This window comes from Oncorhynchus mykiss, chromosome 6 (assembly GCF_013265735.2).
Source record: "Oncorhynchus mykiss isolate Arlee chromosome 6, USDA_OmykA_1.1, whole genome shotgun sequence".
Taxonomy (NCBI): Eukaryota; Metazoa; Chordata; class Actinopteri; order Salmoniformes; family Salmonidae; genus Oncorhynchus; species Oncorhynchus mykiss.
In genome coordinates this window covers 84,075,911-84,098,018 of record NC_048570.1, presented here as the reverse complement: position 1 = coordinate 84,098,018, position 22,108 = coordinate 84,075,911, and the positions used below count along the sequence as shown (strand labels likewise).

At 43.0% G+C, this 22,108-nt stretch overlaps 2 protein-coding genes across 7 annotated transcripts in view; one reads left to right on the top strand and one right to left on the bottom strand.

Moving 5' to 3' along the window:
• LOC118964947 (cortexin domain-containing 1-like) overlaps positions 1-2,791 on the bottom strand; it is a 79,492-nt gene extending 76,701 nt beyond the window's left edge. Inside the window, exon 1 of the mRNA XM_036981235.1 lies at positions 2,693-2,791. The gene's annotated coding sequence lies outside the window, so the exon portion shown is untranslated. The remainder of the gene's footprint in view (positions 1-2,692) is intronic.
• Positions 2,792-8,594: 5,803 nt separating this feature from the next.
• The window catches only part of LOC110526723 (aryl-hydrocarbon receptor nuclear translocator 2), a 111,021-nt gene continuing 97,507 nt past the window's right edge, over positions 8,595-22,108 (top strand). For 4 of the 6 annotated variants that reach the window (XM_036981220.1, XM_036981217.1, XM_036981216.1 and 1 more), the window contains exons 1-3: positions 8,595-8,910; positions 11,767-11,881; positions 20,449-20,496. In XM_036981220.1, coding sequence (XP_036837115.1) covers positions 8,880-8,910; positions 11,767-11,881; positions 20,449-20,496 — 194 coding nt within the window. In that variant the 5' untranslated portion in view covers positions 8,595-8,879. The remainder of the gene's footprint in view (positions 8,911-11,766; positions 11,882-20,448; positions 20,497-22,108) is intronic. The other 2 variants (XM_036981221.1, XM_036981219.1) reach the window with 1 other exon arrangement.

Here is a 22,108-nt window from a genome sequence, read left to right as displayed (position 1 = left end):
AATTTACCATCCAAATGTGATGTTACTTCCCCCCTTGGACAAAGGTTGAATACTGAAGTGAGACCGTGAGTTGTTGTTGATAGTTGATCCTTAGAACAGAAGCTGTCTTCATTCTCTACGATATGAGGAGCATGAAAATAACAGAACAGAAAGCAATATGTGTCCTGTGGTCAACTCAACAAGCCAAGCCTCTGGGCTAACAGCATCTCTGCTCTGGTTCCACTTGAGCTGTCGCTGAGGAGAGAGAGACACGTCTGAACAGAGAGACACGTCAGAACAGAGAGACACTTCAGATCAGAGAGACACGTCTGAACAGAGAGACACGTCAGAACAGAGAGACACGTCTGAACAGAGAGACACGTCAGAACAGAGAGACACGTCAGAACAGAGAGACACTTCTGAACAGAGGGACACGTCAGAACAGAGAGACACGTCGGAACAGAGAGACACGTCTGAACAGAGAGACACGTCAGAACAGAGAGACACGTCAGAACAGAGAGACACGTCAGAACAGAGAGACACTTCAGAACAGAGAGACACGTCAGAACAGAGAGACACGTCTGAACAGAGAGACACGTCAAAACAGAGAGACACGTCAGAACAGAGAGACACGTCAGAACAGAGAGACACGTCAGAACAGAGAGACACGTCGGAACAGAGAGACACGTCGGAACAGAGAGACACGTCAGAACAGAGAGACACTTCAGCACAGAGAGACACGTCAGAACAGAGAGACACGTCAGAACAGAGAGACACGTCAAAACAGAGAGACACGTCAGAACAGAGAGACACTTCAGAACAGAGAGACACGTCAGAACAGAGAGACACGTCTGAACAGAGAGACACGTCGGAACAGAGAGACACGTCAAAACAGAGAGACACGTCTGAACAGAGAGACACGTCAGAACAGAGAGACACGTCAGAACAGAGAGACACGTCAGAACAGAGAGACACGTCAAAACAGAGAGACACGTCAAAACAGAGAGACAGTTCTGAACAGAGAGACACTACTGAACAGAGAGACACGTCAGAACAGAGAGATACGTCTGAACAGAGAGACACGTCAGAACAGAGAGACACGTCGGAAACAGAGAGACAGTTCTGAACAGAGAGACACTACTGAACAGAGAGACACGTCAGAACAGAGACACGTCAGAACAGAGAGACACGTCAGAACAGAGAGACACGTCAGAACAGAGAGACACGTCGGAAACAGAGAGCCGGCGAGGAGGCAAATCCACACACAGTCATATACTGTAGCCTCCACACACACAGTCATATACTGTAGCCTCCACACACACACAGTCATATACTGTAGCCTCCACACACACACAGTTATATACTGTAGCCTCCACACACACACAGTCATATACTGTAGCCTCCACACACACACAGTTATATACTGTAGCCTCCACACACACACAGTTATATACCGTAGCCTCTACACACACACAGTCATATACTGTAGCCTCCACACACACACAGTCATATACTATAGCCTCCACACACACACACAGTCATATACTGTAGCCTCCACACACACACACAGTAATATACTGTAGCCTCCACACACACACAGTTATATACTGTAGCCTCCACACACACACAGTTATATACTGTAGCCTCCACACACAGTCATATACTGTAGCCTCCACACACAGTCATATACTGTAGCCTCCACACACAGTCATATACTGTAGCCTCCACACACAGTCATTTACTGTAGCCTCCACACACAGTCATATACTGTAGCCTCCACACACAGTCATATACTGTAGCCTCCACACACACAGTCATATACTGTAGCCTCCACACACAGTCATATACTGTAGCCTCCACACACACACAGTCATATACTATAGCCTCTACACACACACAGTCATATACTGTAGCCTCTACACACACACAGTCATATACTGTAGCCTCCACACACACAGTCATATACTGTAGCCTCCACACACAGTCATATACTGTAGCCTCCACACACAGCCATATACTGTAGCCTCCACACACAGTCATATACTTTAGCCTCCACACACAGTCATACACTGTAGCCTCTACACACACACAGTCATATACTGTAGCCTCCACACACACAGTCATATACTGTAGCCTCCACACACACACAGTCGCACACAGACACACGCATGCACACACCTTCCAAACTCTACTACACTGTACAAACACACGCACACACATACGCATGCACACGCACACACTTCTCAAAACCCTACTACACCGCACACACACACACACACACACACACACACACACACACACACACACACACACACACACACACACACACACACACACACACACACCAGAGGAGGCTGGTGGGAGGTGCTATAGGAGGACAGGCTCATTGTAATGGCTGGGATAAAGTTAATGGAACGGTATCAAACACATCAACCATATGGAAACCACATGTTTGACTCCATTACATTAATACAATTCCAGCCTTTACAATGAACCGTCCTCCTATATCTCCTACCAGCCTCCACTGACACACATGCACACACACACACTCCCGAAATACAAACCCCGAAACAACTATACACACATTAAGACATCAACACACCCTTCACAGACATACAGAATGAAAAACTGTTGCCAGCAGGAGAGAGAGAGAGAACAGACGTAGAGAAACAGAAGACCCAGAGAAGAGAGAGAAAAGAGAGAATGTTCCTACCTGCTCTCCTCACATCCTGTGCTCCTGAAGGTAAGAGGGAGGGAGAGGGAACAAGAGAGGAGGAGGACGAAGAAAAAAGAGACAGCGGGACTCCAGAGAGAGAGAGAGAAGGGGAGAGAGAAAGGGCGAGAGAGACCGGAAAGAGAGGGAGAGAGGGAGGGAGAGTGGGATGAGAGAGATTGGGAGAGAGGTAGAGAGAAAAAGTGAGAGGGAGGGAGTAGAGAGAGAGGGAAAGGGAGCAACAGAGGAGAACAGAAGAGGGAGTGGCGTAATGTGTCCGATCATCATGTACTCAGAGGACCACAGCACAGAAGACACTGTGTTAATCAAGAACACATACCGGTCCTTTACCTCAATACAGCGTGGCGTAATGTGTCCGATCATCATGTACACAGAGGACCACAGCACAGAAGACACTGTGTTAATCAAGAACACATACCGGTCCTTTACCTCAATACAGCGTGGCGTAATGTGTCCGATCATCATGTACACAGAGGACCACAGCACAGAAGACACTGTGTTAATCAAGAACACATACCGGTCCTTTACCTCAATACAGCACGCTGCACTGATTGTCGCTACTGGTGTGTGTGTGTGTGTGTGTGTGTGTGTGTGTGTGTGTGTGTGTGTGTGTGTGTGTGTGTGTGTGTGTGTGTGTGTGAATAGGCATGTTGCCTGAGTGTTTCTGTACGTTTGTGTGTGTACACAAGTTGCATGTGTGTGTATGCATGCATGCATGTAAGTGTGTGTGTGTGTGTGTGCGTGCGTGCTTGCGTGCGTGCGTGCGTGCGTGCGTGCGTGTGTGTGTGTGTGTGTGTGTGTGTGTGTGTGAGAAAGAAAATGTATAGGAGCATAATACATAATACAGTATTAACAGACAGACAGACAGACGTACAGGCATACAGAACGACAGACAGGCAGTCAGACCGACAGTCAGAAAGACAGGTAAACAGGCATAAAGACAGACAGACAGACAGACAGACAGGCAGGCAGGCAGAAAGGAATACACAATACCCTCATCTCTTCACTACTCCTGAGAGACTTACGCTCTTCTCCTCTTGTCCTTTGGGACCTGTCAGCCCCCCCTCACCCCCCACCCCCCCGGTCAAGGACAAACAAGACACGAGGGGGGAAGAATAGTGTATGAAGAACACAAGTTCTTTATCCTTTACACACACACAATACACTTACACACTTGTCATACAGCCCAAGTTTTGTTAAACTATAAGAATACAGTTAGCATAATAAGATGTAAATACACCCAGTCTGTTGCAGGTTGCACTGCTTTGACATTTTACTGCACTGTTAGGAGCTAGTAACACAAGCTGCACCCACTATAACATCTGCTAAACTGTGTACGTGACCAAAAAACTTTATAGGCTCAGGGGTAACGTTTCCCCTAGGTACAGATCTGGCATCAGCTTCCCCTCTCCCAATCCTGACTACTCCTAACCATTCCTAACTTATCCTAACCATTAGTGGGGTAAATGCTAAACTGATCTAAGATCACTGTCTAGGGGGAAACTTCACTCTACACCACTAGTGCTGGGGGCAACTTGGCTATAGGTCCTCCTCTCACTCTCTTTCCCACTCAGTTTGCCCAATATTCATACTCTAATTGATTATATTAGAGAATCCCAGTAGGAATTCCCTACCCTGGGTAGCATTCAGGGACACTCCATCATTACCTTGTGCCAGAGCAGTTGGCTAGAGTAAAAGCAGACTCCAGACTGGTACCCAGGCAAATGACAAATGAGTCTGGAGAAGGACAGACAGATTTGGGGGGGAGTCAGACATTTAGCAACCCAACTTCCACATGAAAACGAGCCCAGGGCACCTTTTGGCAGGCAAGTTTTTGTCTAGAGGTTTGGTTGACATTATGATTTCAGGCCCTATAAATCAGAATGAATTAATGTTTTATATTATTTTATTAATCTCTTTTATTGTGTTTTTGTTTTTATGTCCTTCATTTCACTTCTTTACTGCTAAGTGTGTTGTGATAAAAAAAAAGCACTTTAAATGGGCTCAGCGGTCAAAGGCACTGCATCTCAGTGCTAGCGGCATCACTACAGACCCTGGTTCAATCCTGGGCTTTATCACAACTGGCCGTGATTGGGAGTCCCGTAGGGCGGCGCACAATTGGCCCAGTGTCGTCCAGGTTAGGGTTTGGCCGGGGTAGGCCGTCATTGTAAATAGGAATTTGTTCTAAACTGACTTTCCTAGATAAATAAAGGTTACATTTAAAAAATGGCTAGATGTTATTTGAATGAGTTAGCCAGCTAACTTTCCAAAAATATTCAGGAACAACTCCACATTTGTAAACAAAGATGGGCAAAATGGAAAATCCATAAGGCATGCTCCACTAGCTCCAGCTTTTTATTTTAGGACGCAGAGATTTAACGGTTATCTCTGAACGTTAGCTAGATAACTCATTGATCTTGCTTTGTGGTATCTAAGGGACCTTAACCAAACACAGCAACACTGCATGCTACCACCTTACTGTGAACAACAAAACAAACAATGAAGGGGGTTTGTTGACAGCCAATGAGAATCCCCCAGGCTAGCCACATTCAAATGAGATCTTAGAACAAAGCAGCTACAGTAATAATCTGATTATTTGCATTGGCTATGTTTAATTGCAGTAAGGCCCTTCTCTGGAGGCTTTGAATTAAGTCAATTGATTAGTAAATATATACAATACATAGGCTACACACTGCAGTAACTCATCCACTGGTTGACAACAAAATCATTGCACAATCAATGCTGTCAGACTTTATCCTCTGGCATAACTTTTACCTTGAAAACGATTCTTTCTTAGGAATTGGTCTCTTTAAATGACATTCTGCACAGCTATGTAACAAGACAAATATGTCGCTATGAAAAGTATTGTACTGCATTAGTCTCTCAAGGTAATGGTAGTTAGCTAGTAGAATACATTTCTTTTTATAAATCACTGTAAGTTTTCTGTATGACATTTTTTTTCCCCCACCATCTGAGAAACTGCAAGTAGAGGGCTTAACATTCTCAAATACCCCAATAAATGTCACCTCTAGCCCTGCAGGTGCTATGTGGAATCCAAACTAGATGTTTGCAATTTTGAAAGTAAATGTTTTATGTCATGTTGTACATTGTTGATACAAATCGGCATTTCCCTTCAGTGGTTTATAGTGGACCGAGACATATTTACATTTCCTCTAAAGGCATGTTCAGTGTCTTATTACCACACAATGTCATACTGTAAACATGACTGTTCAGTGTCTTATTACCACACAATGTCATACTGTAAACATGACTGTTCAGTGTCTTATTAACACACAATGTCATACTGTAAACATGACTGTTCAGTGTCTTATTACCACACAATGTCATACTGTAAACATGACTGTTCAGTGTCTTATTAACACACAATGTCATACTGTAAACATGACTGTTCAGTGTCTTATTAACACACAATGTCATACTGTAAACATGACTGTTCAGTGTCTTATTAACACACAATGTCATACTGTAAACATGACTGTTCAGTGTCTTATTACCACACAATGTCATACTGTAAACATGACTGTTCAGTGTCTTATTAACACACAATGTCATACTGTAAACATGACTGTTCAGTGTCTTATTAACACACAATGTCATACTGTAAACATGACTGTTCAGTGTCTTATTAACACACAATGTCATACTGTAAACATGACTGTTCAGTGTCTTATTAACACACAATGTCATACTGTAAACATGACTGTTCAATGTCTTATTAACACACAATGTCATACTGTAAACATGACTGTTCAGTGTCTTATTAACACACAATGTCATACTGTAAACATGACTGTTCAGTGTCTTATTAACACACAATGTCATACTGTAAACATGACTGTTCAGTGTCTTATTAACACACAATGTCATACTGTAAACATGACTGTTCAATGTCTTATTAACACACAATGTCATACTGTAAACATGACTGTTCAGTGTCTTATTAACACACAATGTCATACTGTAAACATGACTGTTCAGTGTCTTATTAACACACAATGTCATACTGTAAACATGACTGTTCAGTGTCTTATTAACACACAATGTCATACTGTAAACATGACTGTTCAGTGTCTTATTAACACACAATGTCATACTGTAAACATGACTGTTCAGTGTCTTATTAACACACAATGTCATACTGTAAATATGACTGACCACACAAATATATTGTAATGAATGTGGAAAAAATATTACATTTTAAACTTTGCAATGGTACTACAATGAGTGTACAAAAAATGAGGAACATCTTCCAAATATTGATTTTCACCCCCGTTTGCCCTCAGAACAGCCTCGGTTCGTTGGTGCATGGACTCTACAAGGTGTTGAAAATGTTCCACAGGGATGCAGGCCCATGTTGACTTCTATGCTTCCCACTGTTGGTTCAAGTTGGCTGGATGGCCTTCAGGTGGTGGACCATTCCTGATAGACACGGGAAACTGTAGAGCATGAAAAACCCATCAGTGTTGCAGTTCTTGACACACTCACAATGGTGCGCCTGGTACCTACTACCATACCCCATTCAAAGGCACTTCATTATTTTGTCTTGCCAATTCACCTTTTGAATGGCACATGCAGAATCCTTTCTCAATTGTCTCAAGACTTAAAAATCCTTCTTTAACCTGTCTCCTCCCCTTCATCTACACTGATTGAAGTGGATTTAACAAGTGACATCAATAACGGATCATAGTTTTCACCTGGCCAGTCTATGCCACGGAAAGAGCAGGTGTTCCTAATGTTTTGTACACTCAGTGCACGTAATGGAGAGGAAAACTTGAAATGTAATCTAGAGAGAGACGAGTTAGAATATTAATCTCTTCTGAGAAAAACAGAGCAGTTAGGCGTGCCTTTGCCTAATGGGGGGTGTATTATCTAATGATACAGGCACAGAGATGCAGACACTTGCAATAGGTTCATTTAAACCAGGAAAGTATCAGCGTGCTAGTTTAAAACATGTATAGAAGTATATGTATATTGAAGTAGTTTGTGCCTAAAAAAAGGGCAGGAGAACAGTTGCCCCCCCCCCGGTTGCCCCCCCCCCCCCCCGGACACCAGGCCGGGGGTTAAGTTTGAAATGGGAATAGGCCTACAATCAACATAATGGTCACAGATACCATCTGTGATTACATGTAGTCTGAAATGATTGGTGTAACACAGTAACTATGTGTAACTCAGTCCTAGATTAGGCCTACAGAGAAATCTGAAACCTACACCCAAGTTTACCTTCCTTTTATCTCTTGTGGAGTAAATTATCTTTCCGCTGTCTTCACTTGTGTTGCATTTTGCACATCAAATTGCAAATATAACCCTATTGAAAAAATGAAAACATACATTGAAAAAAAAAGCAACTATTGTGAGTTAAATCAGGATGGGTGGAACCTTGAGAACGGCCTAGATTTTACATCTCGAACTCCCAGAATCTTGCTGGTTTGTGCAGATTCTGAAACAATGCCCTGTGGATTCATCCATTTAAAATGATCTGTGACATTGGAAGTCATGTCCTCTATGGATCTCAAGTGGATTGATCTTCACATCAAACACATGTAGCTAGGTCTCGTTTCCATCTCATAGTTTGACAATGATACAATGGTGAAAAACACTAAGTATTTTACAAAGTGAGTGCTGTTGAAGCGCCATAAATGCTTACAAAGCAAACATTTGGCCTATTTGGGATTACATTTTAGCCTACTTGATTGGGCTGTTCTATTCTATATGAAAGATAGGACCACGATTCAACAAGTGATTACTGGCAAAGGATGTTAGGCTACTCTATCTCACTGACATTAACTGACTTTCCATCTTTCAAAGATTAATTTGACTCAAAGCAAAGATACAGGCAAAACATAATGAATTCAAGTGAAGTCTCGCGGTGTTTAGACACCTTTCAGACATCTTGCATTTTTCAGTCTGAAAGAACGAATTTATAAAATACCGTTGACTTCATCGGGCCAAGCGAACCCGAAATAACAGGGCCTTTATTGTTGATATTCGTGACTTATTTGTATTTCGACCGAATGCATGTGAGGCTATAGGTGGCTGAACCGAGAGCTCGCGTGCCAAACCACTGAGCGGATTGTCTCTCCCGGGGCTCTCGAGCCGTATTGTGCGTCATTTTCATAGCTGCATCTTGTTTTTCTATCGAGGCAACATGGCAACTCCCGCCGCGGTCAATCCATCGGGTAAGTCGCGATTTATCTTAAGGAAAAAACAAACACAGTGGGGGTTTAATGGTGATTTATATCTTTAAAATGTAACATCTATTTTTGACATTTACCGGAATGGAAAGCGGCGCTTAGCTGAAGACGCCGACGTCAGGCTCACAGAGCTCAAGCTCTCCACAGCATCCCCTTCCCCCACGGAGCTATCGCAGCCTCAAAACACTTTCTGTACACCTAGAAACGCATTTCCTTCATTATAGCGTGAACATACGTCCATTATTTACACACAAACAGCCTATTATAGGGGCAGAAGCTTTTTAATGTCTTGCATGTATTATCTGCACGCAAAATGAGATGCTGGTTGCGTTTTGGCTCAATCCAACAGGCAGCTAGTTAGCTGCGGCTACGTGCTCTGATTTCACCGAATAGCCAGTCCCCCTCACGATACAAAGGTTATTTTGCATACCGAGCCCTTGGCCTATCGACGTTAACTCGGGCAATTTGAGTCGAGTCATTTCGACGTTTGGCACTGGTGTCAGTGACAGCGATTTGTTGGTCCATCTCCATCGCCGGTTGATTCGACAGTCATTAGCTAGATGAAATCTGCAGCTTGCTAGGCGCTAACAACACAGTAGCCTGGATTTCTTTACTCAGTGTTATTTGAGGAAGAAGTTAAAGTTTTTAGTGAACGGCCTAAATAGTAACCTAGTGGCCTAGCTAGTCTTATTTGCATGACCAGTAAAGCTACCTTTATATGCCTTATATGTTTGAACCTTGAAGCTCTAGTTGTCATGTAATGACAGTCACAAAGGCGTTAATTACAATGTTGCTGTTATGTAGTCATTACGTTGTTACATTGTTACTGAGCAAATAAACGTACACACAGCATACACTTTTGTTGTTAGATTGTTACTGTATTACGGAAGTACAAGGCTACAATGCATCCTTAGCGGAGGTGCAATTATTTCGCCGGCGCTCTTATTAATATAATCAATTCTGGGCAATGATACATGTTTGGTAGTGATATAGAAGCAAAACATTTAGAGGAAGGCAAACAATGGTTTATATACACGTTGCTGAATTGCTGCTCGTCATCAAATTATGTGTAGGCTATGGAATGTAGCCTGAGCCTTGTGTGTTGAAAAATACTACTCTAAAAATAGGCCTAAATCTTACGTTTCCTAATGTGCATTCACTCCAGTTCTATTTGCTCTGTTTAGCCTAGGCCTGATGTCTTTTGTATACAGGAACGTTAACTGATTATTGAAACTAACTGTTCTACTGCCAAAACATTTAAGAAATACAGCTTCAATGTTACTGTCATTTCCAATAATAACCACAACAGCAGGCCTCTCTCTCTCTCATTGGATATGCACATTTAAGTCTAATGAAGAAATAACTGGGGTGTTAACAGCACCGTGGCTGCATATAGGGTTGCCATGTGAAGAGAAGCATGGAACAGAATGAACAATCAACTGATTATTACCTGGGTTGCGTTCCAATAATATTTAATTTCTCCTGAAGAGTACACTCCTTAACTACTTCAATCAATCAAATTTATTTTATATAGCCCTTCGTACATCAGCTGATATCTCAAAGTGCTGTACAGAAACCCAGCCTAAAACTACTTCCCACGAATCTAAAAGCATTGCATTTAAAAAAAAATGTATTTACCAAAGAGCATTATTTTTCATTAAAGCCAGATTACACAATGCATTAATCTCCTCTTATCCCAGTAACAAACCTATTTGTCAGATTATGCGATAGGCTATAATCCATGTTTGTTGTGTTTTGTTGTGAGAGCCAGTGATATTATGATGTCTTTGGGTGGATTGAAGAAGCTACACAGGGAATGCTGCTACTAGACGTGGTGGTGCTGCTCCTAAGTAATGATAGGAGAAACCCTGGCTGTCCTCTCCAGCCCTAGCCTCCTGTAGCCAGACACTGTGTCCTGGCTGTCCTCTCCAGCCCTAGCCTCCTGTAGCCAGACACTGTGTCCTGGCAGTCCTCTCCAGCCCTAGCCTCCTGTAGTTAGACACTGTGTCCTGGCAGTCCTCTCCAGCCCTAGCCTCCTGTAGCCAGATGCTGTGTGTCCTGGCTGTCCTCTCCAGCCCTAGCCTCCTGTAGGCAGACGCTGTGTGTCCAGGCTGTCCTCTCCAGCCCTAGCCTCCTGTAGCCAGACACTGTGTTCTCACCTAGAACCACAGTATGCCATGCTATGTCTGGCTGCCACCTCCTGAGCACTAGTTATTATGCATGTATGAGTTGAAGTGTTGTTTACATACCTCTAGGCTACTTCATGAATGAATGAATTAGTTGGTTGGTTCTTTGCTGGGGTCTGCATTGCAGCTGTGGGTTTTCCAAGACAGAGAAAAGTAGAAGCTAGTGGAGGAGACAGAGAGGGAAGGATAGGAAAGGGAGGGAGAGGAGAGGGGAAACGCTGGCTTGTATCAAATATTAACAAAACTGCTGGAAGCACTGGGGCAGAGAATGGGGTTTGTTTAGCATATCCATAACATCTGGCTGATGGAGTGAATGAGTAGACCAGAGAGAGAGAAGGGGTGAGTTGGTAGGCCTGGGAGAAGGAAAGGCACAGAGAGAGAAATTGTGATTTGGCACGCAATGTGCTTCAGCTCACCACCCAGCATGACACGGAGCGTCATATTCAGTCTTTCTGTGTCCTAAAACAGGCTGGATTTAGGCTACATTGAAAACAACAGAAAAGCCACCATGGCATGTTCTTGTGGAGGTTCAGGTACCACATGGCCATGTCCACGCTTTCAGAGTAATATTAATGCAGCTGTAATACAGTCACAATGTCACACAATGTCTAATGCCATGTTCTCATGTGGTACCTTTCTCTGTCCTCTGTTCCAGAGATGGGCAGTGAGTTGCCGGGGCCCGTTACTATGCCGGGGGCGGTGGTGGGGGCGGGCCAAGTGAGGATGGGCGGAGCCATGCCGGGCCGCGGGGGCAAGAGGAGATCCGGAGGGTGAGTACTATTTTATATCTGCATTTTGCCCACAAGGCTATTCCACTGGTGTTCCAGGAGTATTACACCATTATATCAAGAGTATTCCAGGTTTATCCCAGGACCAAATATCAATAGAATTGCTTCATTATTCCAATGAGCAGAACTTCAGGCATGGATAACAAAAACACAGAGCAAGCACACAGGCCAATATTCCAATGTTGAATTTCAAACAAGCTTTATTAGCAGGACAGAGTAACACGCCAGAGATATACAATGTATGATAGTTTGACATAGTGCCACCGAAAAAAGCAAACAGTAATCTCATATAGCTGCATGTATGATTAAAAAAACACTCTCAGGTCGAAGACAGAGGGAACAGAAGATTTCGAGACTATTCCACGGTGCGTTAACCCCCGGGGTGAAATCGGGACATATTTACCCCATGCCCTGGTATTCTGCCTATACAACAACATACAGTGCATTCGGAAAGTATTCAGACCCCTTTACCTTTTCCACATGTTGTTACATTACAGCCTTATTCTAAAATTGATTAAATTGTGTTTTCCCCCCTCATCGATCTACACACAGTACCCCATAATGACAAAGCAAAAACAGGTTGGATGGGGAGCGTTGCTGCACAGCTATTTTCAGGTCTTTCCAGAGATGTTAGATCAGGTTCAAGTCCGGGCTCTGGCTGGGCCACTCAAGGACATTCAGAGACTTGTCCCGAAGCCACTCCTGCGTTGTCTTGGCTGTGTTCTTAGGGTCGTTGTCCTGTTGGAAGGTGAAACTTCGCCCCAGTCTGAGGTCTTGAGCGCTCTGTAACAGGTTTTCATAAAGGATCTCTCAGTACTTTGTTCCGTTCATCTTTCCCTCGATGCTGACTAATATCCCAGTCCCTGCCGCTGAAAAACATCCCTACAGCATGATGCTGCCACCACCATGCTACACTGTAGGGATGGTGCCAGGTTTCCTCTAGACGTGACACTTAAGGCCAAAGAGTTCAGTCTTGTTTCTCATGATTTGAGTCTTTAGGTGCCTTTCGGCAAACTCCAAGCAGGCTATCAGGTGCCTTTTACTGAGGAGTGGCTACTGTCTGGCCATTCTACCATAAAGGCCTGATTGGTAGAAGATGCAGAGATGGTTGTCCTTCTGGAAGGTTCTGCCATCTCCACAGAGGGTTCTTGGTCACCTCCCTGACCAAGGCCCTTCTCCCCCGGTTGCTCAATTTAGCCGGGCGGCCAGCTCTAGGAAGAGTTGGTGGTTCTAAACGTCTTCCATTTAAGAAAGATGGGGGGGGGGGGGGGTCACTGTGTTCTTGGGGACCTTCAATGCTGCAGAATTATTTTGTAACCTTCCCCAGATCGGTGCCTCCACACAATCCTGTCTCGAAGCTCTACGGACAATTCCTTCCACCTCATGGCTTGGTTTCTTCTCTGACATGCACTGTCAACTGTGGGAACTTATATAGACAGGTGTGGCCTTTCCAAATCATGTCCAATCAATTGAATTTACCAATCAAGTTGTAGAAACATCTCAAAGATGATCAATGGAAAACATGTGCCTGAGCTCAATTTTATGACTCCTAGCAAAGGGTCTGTCTGAATGCTTATGTATATATATAAGGTATTTCTGTTTTCTATTTTAGAGTAAGGCCGTAACAAAATGTGTAAAAGTCAAGGGGTTTGAATACTTTCCGAATGCACTGCATCCATTATACATATAGCCTACACCAACATGAAGAAATAAAAGCCAAAGCCATCCAGGCAATATGGCAACTCGACATGACACGGAAGACAACAGGGACCCGTCTAGGGCATCTTTTATTTACTCCTTACATGAATGTCTGTGGATAGAAAAACTGGAGACATGTCATTTCCAGTAGGAGCCTGACTAAGACGGTCAGCAACACATACTGACACAGAGTAATGATCCTCAATTTTCACTGAGATAGGCTTGATGCTTGTGCTCGGTGGAAGCATGCTGTATGTATACTGTATTAACTCTACTATCACGCATAACCGTGCATACTGCATTACCTCTACTATCAGACATAACCGTGCATATTGCATTACCTCTACTATCAGACATAACCATGCATACTGCATTACCTCTCGTACCAGGCATAACTGCATACTGCATTACCTCTACTATCAGACATAACCGTGCATACTGCATTACCTCTACTGTCAGATATAACCGTGCATAGTACATTAGCTCTACTAGCAGACACAACCATGCATACTGCATTACCTCTACTATCACGCATAAACATGCATACTGCATTACCTCTCGTATCAGACATAACCATGCATACTGCATTACCTCTACTATCAGACATAACCATGCATAGTGCATTACCTTTAATATCACGCATAACCATGCATAGTGCATTACCTCTACTATCACACAGCTAAGCATACTGCATTACCTCTACTATCACACAACCATGCATACTGCATTACCTCTACTATCAGACATAACCGTGCATATTTCATTACCTCTCGTATCAGGCATAACCGTGCATACTGCATTACCTCTCGTATCAGGCATAACCGTGCATACTGCATTACCTCTCGTATCAGGCATAACCGTGCATACTGCATTGCCTCTACTATCAGACATAACCGTGCACACTGCATTACCTCTACTATCAGACATAACCGCGCATACTGCATTACCCCTACTATCAGACATAACCGTGCATACTGCATTACCTCTACTATCAGATATAACCGTGCATAGTACATTAGCTCTACTAGCAGACATAACCATGCATAGTGCATTACCTCTTGTATCAGGCATAACTGTGCATACTGCGTTACCTCTGGTATCAGGCATAACAGTGCATACTGCGTTACCTCAACTATCAGGCATGCATATTGCGTTACCTCTCCTATCAGACATAACCATGCGTGCAACATTACCTCTCCAATCAGACATACAGTGCCTTGCGAAAGTATTCGGCCCCCTTGAACTTTGCGACCTTTTGCCACATTACAGGCTTCAAACATAAAGATATAAAACTGTATTTTTTTGTGAAGAATCAACAACAAGTGGGACACAATCATGAAGTGGAACGACATTTATTGGATATTTCAAACTTTTTTAACAAATCAAAAACTGAAAAATTGGCCGTGCAAAATTATTCAGCCCCCTTAAGTTAATACTTTGTAGCGCCACCTTTTGCTGCGATTACAGCTGTAAGTCGCTTGGGGTATGTCTCTATCAGTTTTGCACATCGAGAGACTGACATTTTTTCCCATTCCTCCTTGCAAAACAGCTCGAGCTCAGTGAGGTTGGATGGAGAGCATTTGTGAACAGCAGTTTTCAGTTCTTTCCACAGATTCTCGATTGGATTCAGGTCTGGACTTTGACTTGGCCATTCTAACACCTGGATATGTTTATTTTTGAACCATTCCATTGTAGATTTTGCTTTATGTTTTGGATCATTGTCTTGTTGGAAGACAAATCTCCGTCCCAGTCTCAGGTCTTTTGCAGACTCCATCAGGTTTTCTTCCAGAATGGTCCTGTATTTGGCTCCATCCATCTTCCCATCAATTTTAACCATCTTCCCTGTCCCTGCTGAAGACAAGCAGGCCCAAACGATGATGCTGCCACCACCATGTTTGACAGTGGGGATGGTGTGTTCAGCTATGTTGCTTTTACGCCAAACATAACGTTTTGCATTGTTGCCAAAAAGTTCCATTTTGGTTTAATCTGACCAGAGCACCTTCTTCCACATGTTTGGTGTGTCTCCCAGGTGGCTTGTGGCAAACTTTAAACAACACTTTTTATGGATATCTTTAAGAAATGGCTTTCTTCTTGCCACTCTTCCATAAAGGCCAGATTTGTGCAATATACGACTGATTGTTGTCCTATGGACAGAGTCTCCCACCTCAGCTGTAGATCTCTGCAGTTCATCCAGAGTGATCATGGGCCTCTTGGCTGCATCTCTGATCAGTCTTCTCCTTGTATGAGCTGAAAGTTTAGAGGGACGGCCAGGTCTTGGTAGATTTGCAGTGGTCTGATACTCCTTCCATTTCAATATTATCGCTTGCACAGTGCTCCTTGGGATGTTTAAAGCTTGGGAAATCTTTTTGTATTCAAATCCGGCTTTAAACTTCTTCACAACAGTATCTCGGACCTGCCTGGTGTGTTCCTTGTTCTTCATGATGCTCTCTGCGCTTTTAACGGACCTCTGAGACTATCACAGTGCAGGTGCATTTATACGGAGACTTGATTACACACAGGTGGATTGTATTTATCATCATTTGTCATTTAGGTCAACATTGGATCATTCAGAGATCCTCACTGAACTTCTGGAGAGAGTTTGCTGCACTGAAAGTAAAGGGGCTGAATAATTTTGCACGCCCAATTTTTCAGTTTTTGATTTGTTAAAAAAGTTTGAAATATCCAATAAATGTCGTTCCACTTCATGATTGTGTCCCACTTGTTGTTGATTCTTCACAAAAAAATACAGTTTTATATCTTTATGTTTGAAGCCTGAAATGTGGCAAAAGGTCGCAAAGTTCAAGGGGGCCAAATTCTTTCGCAAGGCACTGTAAGCATGCATGCTGCATTACAGCTCTCCTATCAGACATAACCATGCATACTACGCTGTGACATGTTAGTCTGTGTAGTTGTTTTCTATTTCCTGGTTTCCTTGGTTACTCACCTCCCTATAACTGGAGGAGATCTGAGGTCCCTCCCCTGAGACCTTCTCTCCTCCAATGCGTTTTGAGAAGGAGGCAAGGAGAGAGGACGCGGGGAATCGAGGAAAGAGTTGAGAAAGAACCATTCAATGGGGAAAGCCACACTACTAAGGGACTGCATGTGACAGACAGACAGACAGACAAGCAGACAGAGTGATACTTAGAAATACAGAGAGACAGACAAGCAGACAGAGTGATACTTAGGAATACAGAGAGACAGACAAGCAGACAGAGTGATACTTAGGAATACAGAGACAGACAAGCAGACAGAGTGATACTTAGGAATACAGAGAGACAGACAAGCAGACAGAGTGATACTTAGGAATACAGAGACAGACAGATAAGCAGACAGAGTGATACTTAGGAATACAGAGACAGACAGACAAGCAGACCGAGTGATACTTAGGAATACAGAGACAGACAGACAAGCAGACAGAGTGATACTTAGGAATACAGAGAGACAGACAAGCAGACAGTGATACTTAGGAATACAGAGACAGACAGACAAGCAGACAGAGTGATACTTAGGAATACAGAGAGACAGACAAGCAGACAGAGTGATACTTAGGAATACAGAGAGACAGACAAGCAGACAGAGTGATACTTAGGAATACAGAGACAGACAAATACTCATCAGTCACTTCTACTATTATCAGAAGAATGAGTGGCAGAGAAGATTATTATCACAGACTATAGCATTAAGGTGAAGGCTGTAGTTACTCAGCACTCACCTCATGACACTACTCAGTGACTGTGTTCCTTTATACCTCAGTTATAACAGTAACTGGCCCTCTGTTTAACTCTATCTTGGTCCGTCATCAGGTGCGAACTCGACCGGAGGCTGAATTCAGTCAAGCCTAAGAATCATTCACAATCTCAGTCATATATGCTCTAGCTAATCAGTCATCAGATTAAGTGAAATGTACTGGTGTACATTGCTTTGACACACACACACACACACACACACACACACACACACACACACACACACACACACACACACACACACACAACAAAGCTTATCTGTTATCAACAGATCGCTGTATCAAGACCAAAAAAAGCCGATACCGATTAATCGGCCATATTTTTTAAATGTATTTTGTAATAATGACAATTACAACAATACTGAATGAACACTTATTTTAACTTAATATAATACATCAATAAAAATAAATGTAGCCTCAAATAAATAATGAAACATGTTCAATTTGGTTTAAATAATGCAAAAACAAAGTGTTGGAGAAGTTCAAGTGCAATATGTGCCATGTAAGAAAGATAATGTTTAAGTTCCTTGCTCAGAACATGAGAACATATGAAAGCTGGTGGTTCCTTTTAACATGAGACTTCAATATTCCAAGGTAAGAAGTTTTAGGTTGTAGTTAATATAGTATTTATAGGACTATTTCTCTCTATACCATTTGTATTTCATATACCTTTGACTATTGGATGTTCTTATAGGCACTATAGTATTGCCAGTGTAACAGTATAGCTTCCGTCCCTCTCCCCGCTCCTACCTGGGCTCGAACCAGGAACACATCGACAACAGCGAAAGTCGAAGCAGTGTTACCCATCGCTCCACAAAAGCCACGGCCCTTGCAGAGCAAGGGGAATAACTACTCCAAGTCTCAGAGCGAGTGACGTTTGAAACAGTATTAGCGCACACCCAGCTAACTAGCTAGTCATTTCACATCGGTTACACCAGCCATTAGGCTGATAGGTTTGAAGTCATAAACAGCACTGTGCTTGCGAAGAGCTGCTGGCAAAATGCACTAAAGTGCTGTTTGAATGAATGCTTACGAGCCTGCTGCTGCCTACCATCGCTCAGTCAGACTGCTCTATCAAATATCAAATCATAGACTTAATTATAACATAATAACACACAGAAATACGAGCCTTTGGTCATTAATATGGTCGAATCCGGAAACTATCATTTCGAAAACAAAACTTTTATTCTTTCAGTGAAATACGGAACCGTTCAGTATTTTATCTAACATTTGGCATCCCTAAGTCTAAATATTCCTGTTACATTGCACAACCTTCAATGTTATGTCATAATTGTGTAAAATTTCACAATTTCTGTTGTTGTTGCACCAGGTCCTTGAACAGGGGAGGAAATAAGTATTCTCATTGTTCAGGAGGAACAGGGAGGAAATAAGCATTCTCATTGTTCAGGAGGAACTGAGGAGGAAATAAGCATTCTCATTGTTCAAGAGGAACAGGGAGGAAATAAGCATTCTCATTGTTCAGGAGGAACAGGGAGGAAATAAGCATTCTCATTGTTCAGGAGGAACAGGGAGGAAATAAGCATTCTCATTGTTCAGGAGGAACAGGGGAGGTAATAAGCATTCTCATTGTTCAAGAGGAACAGGGAGGAAATAAGCATTCTCATTGTTCAGGAGGAACAGGGAGGAAATAAGCATTCTCATTGTTCAGGAGGAACAGGGAGGAAATAAGCATTCTCATTGTTCAGGAGGAACTGAGGAGGAAATAAGCATTCTCATTGTTCAGGAGGAACAGGGAGGAAATAAGCATTCTCATTATTCAGGAGGAACAGGGAGGAAATAAGCATTCTCATTGTTCAAGAGGAACAGGGAGGAAATAAGCATTCTCATTGTTCAGGGGGAACAGGGAGGAAATACGCATTCTCATTGTTCAGGGGGAACAGGGAGGAAAAGAGCATTCTCATTGTTCAGGGGGAACAGGGAGGAAATAAGCATTCTAATCATTCATTAGGAACATGAGAGGAAATGAGCATTCTCATTGTTCAGGGGGAACATGGGAGGAAATGAGCATTCTCATTGTTCAGGGGGAACAGGGAGGAAATAAGCATTCTAATCATTCATTAGGAACATGAGAGGAAATGAGCATTCTCATTGTTCAGGAGGAACATGGGAGGAAATGAGCATTCTCATTGTTCAGGGGGAACAGGGAGGAAATAAGCATTCTAATCATTCATTAGGAACATGAGAGGAAATGAGCATTCTCATTGTTCAGGAGGAACAGGGAGGAAATAAGCATTCTCATTGTTCAGGGGGAACAGGGAGGAAATACGCATTCTCATTGTTCAGGAGGAACATGGGAGGAAATGAGCATTCTCATTGTTCAGGAGGAACATGGGAGGAAATGAGCATTCTCATTGTTCAGGGGGAACAGGGAGGAAATAAGCATTCTAATCATTCATTAGGAACATGAGAGGAAATGAGCATTCTCATTGTTCAGGAGGAACAGGGAGGAAATAAGCATTCTCATTGTTCAGGAGGAACATGGGAGGAAATGAGCATTCTCATTGTTCAGGAGGAACATGGGAGGAAATGAGCATTCTCATTGTTCAGGGGGAACAGGGAGGAAATAAGCATTCTAATCATTCATTAGGAACAGGGGAGGAAATAAGCATTCTCATTGTTCAGGAGGAACAGGGGGGGAAATAAGCATTCTCATTGTTCAGGAGGAACAAGGGAGGAAATAAGCATTCTCATTGTTCAGGAGGAACAGGGGAGGAAGTAAGCATTCTCATTGTTCAGGAGGAACAGGGGCGGAAATAAGCATTCTCATTGTTCAGGAGGAACAGGGGAGGTAATAAGCATTCTCATTGTTCAGGAGGAACAGGGGCGGAAATAAGCATTCTCATTGTTCAGGAGGAACAGGGGAGGAAATAAGCATTCTCATTGTTCAGGAGGAACAGGGGCGGAAATAAGCATTATCATTGTTCAGGAGGAACAGGGGGGGAAATAAGCATTCTCAATGTTCAGGAGGAACTGAAAATATAAGCATACAGCCATAAAACAATGGCAACACACACATATGGACAGTTTGCACACACACACACACACCCTAGACTAGATTAGTAACTGTTTTGGTCTTTGATTGCAGGATGGACTTTGATGACGAGGATGGGGAAGGACCAAGTAAATTTTCAAGGTGAGAACAGTGAACGATGGCCCACTGATATTTCCATGTAATAAGTATCACTCATTGTTATAACAAATTACTCTTTCTATGAGAAACAGTCAAGTTCTAGACTTGAAGTTGTTGCTATGATTGTTTATTATACAGAATTCCATATTTTGTACAATCATTCCTTGTTGTCATCTTATTGCTATGGACATTCAATCACATTTACCAAACCCATTGTTTCATATTTTCAAGCGTTTTAACATTTTTGATCTGTTAAACGTTTTTTTGTTCCTCAAAAGCAGCTTCAGCTGTCGTTCCACCCACAGGCATTCTCTCACGTGTTGTTTTTCTCCAACGTGTGGTTTTTCCTCTATTCTGTGTTCTCTCAGATTTATCCAGAGTTCTCTGGCAGCAGTGGTCTCTGTTAGTGGAGTGGAGACAATGCCCTCTGCTGTGGAGAAGATAAACTACAACAGCATGTTGTATATAATGAGAAACACACTACTACCTCTACCACATTACTAACTCTCTCATTTTAAAATTGATGAGAAGAGCCTACCAAACAACCAGAGCCTTTTGACCAAAAATACCACATTGATAAATAGTGGGCTTTGTTGCAGACATCCAGCATGCCACAGTTTATTATAAAAAGTGTTCTCACACACCTTCTGAAAGTCTCTTGTTACTCCATACCTCACCAGGCCACGGGAAGTCCTATTTTTCAAGTTCTCTCCCTGTCTAGTCCACTCTAGTGAGGCCTTCTTAGAGGCCAGAGAGTACCGATCCCATAGGGCTCTGGTCAAAAGTTGTGCACTACATAGGGAATAGTTAGCACTTTTACAGCCACTTAATACAACGCATGCCCATTTTCTGCTGTTACACCCATTCATTACCTGTCCTGTGCATGTTGCTCTCATCAAAATATCTAACACTTTTTAAAGCCCATAAATAGCATGTGTATCATTCTCATTGTACATGTGTTATCCCATATTCAGGCTACCGTGTTCAGGTTACTGTGTTAGGGTGTGTTCAGGCTACCGTGTTCAGGGTGTGTTCTGGCTACCGTGTTCAGGCTATGGTTATCAGGCTACTACTCTGTTAGGGTGTGTCAGGCTACCGTGTTCAGGTTACTGTGTTAGGGTGTGTTCAGGCTACCGTGTTCAGGGTGTGTTCTGGCTACCGTGTTCAGGCTATGGTTATCAGGCTACTACTCTGTTAGGGTGTGTCAGGCTACCGTGTTCAGGCTACCATGTTAGTGTGGTCAGGCTACCGTGTTTAGACTACGGTTAGCAGGCTACTGTGCTAAGGCTACTGTGATCAGGCTACTGTGCTAAGGCTACTGTGCTAAGGCTACTGTGCTAAGGCTACTGTGCTAAGGCTACTGTGATCAGGGTACTGTGTTAGGGTGTGGTCAGGCTACCGTGTTCAGGCTACGGTTATCAGTCTAGTGTGTCAGGCCACTGTTCTCAGGCTACTGTGGTCAGGCTACTGTGTTTAGACAATGGTTATCAGTCTACTGTGTCAGGCTACTGTTCTCAGGATACTGTGTTCAGGCTACTGTGCTAGTGTGGTCAGTCTGCCGTGTTTAGACTATGGTTATCATTCTACTGTGTTAGGCTACTGTGTTCAGGCTACC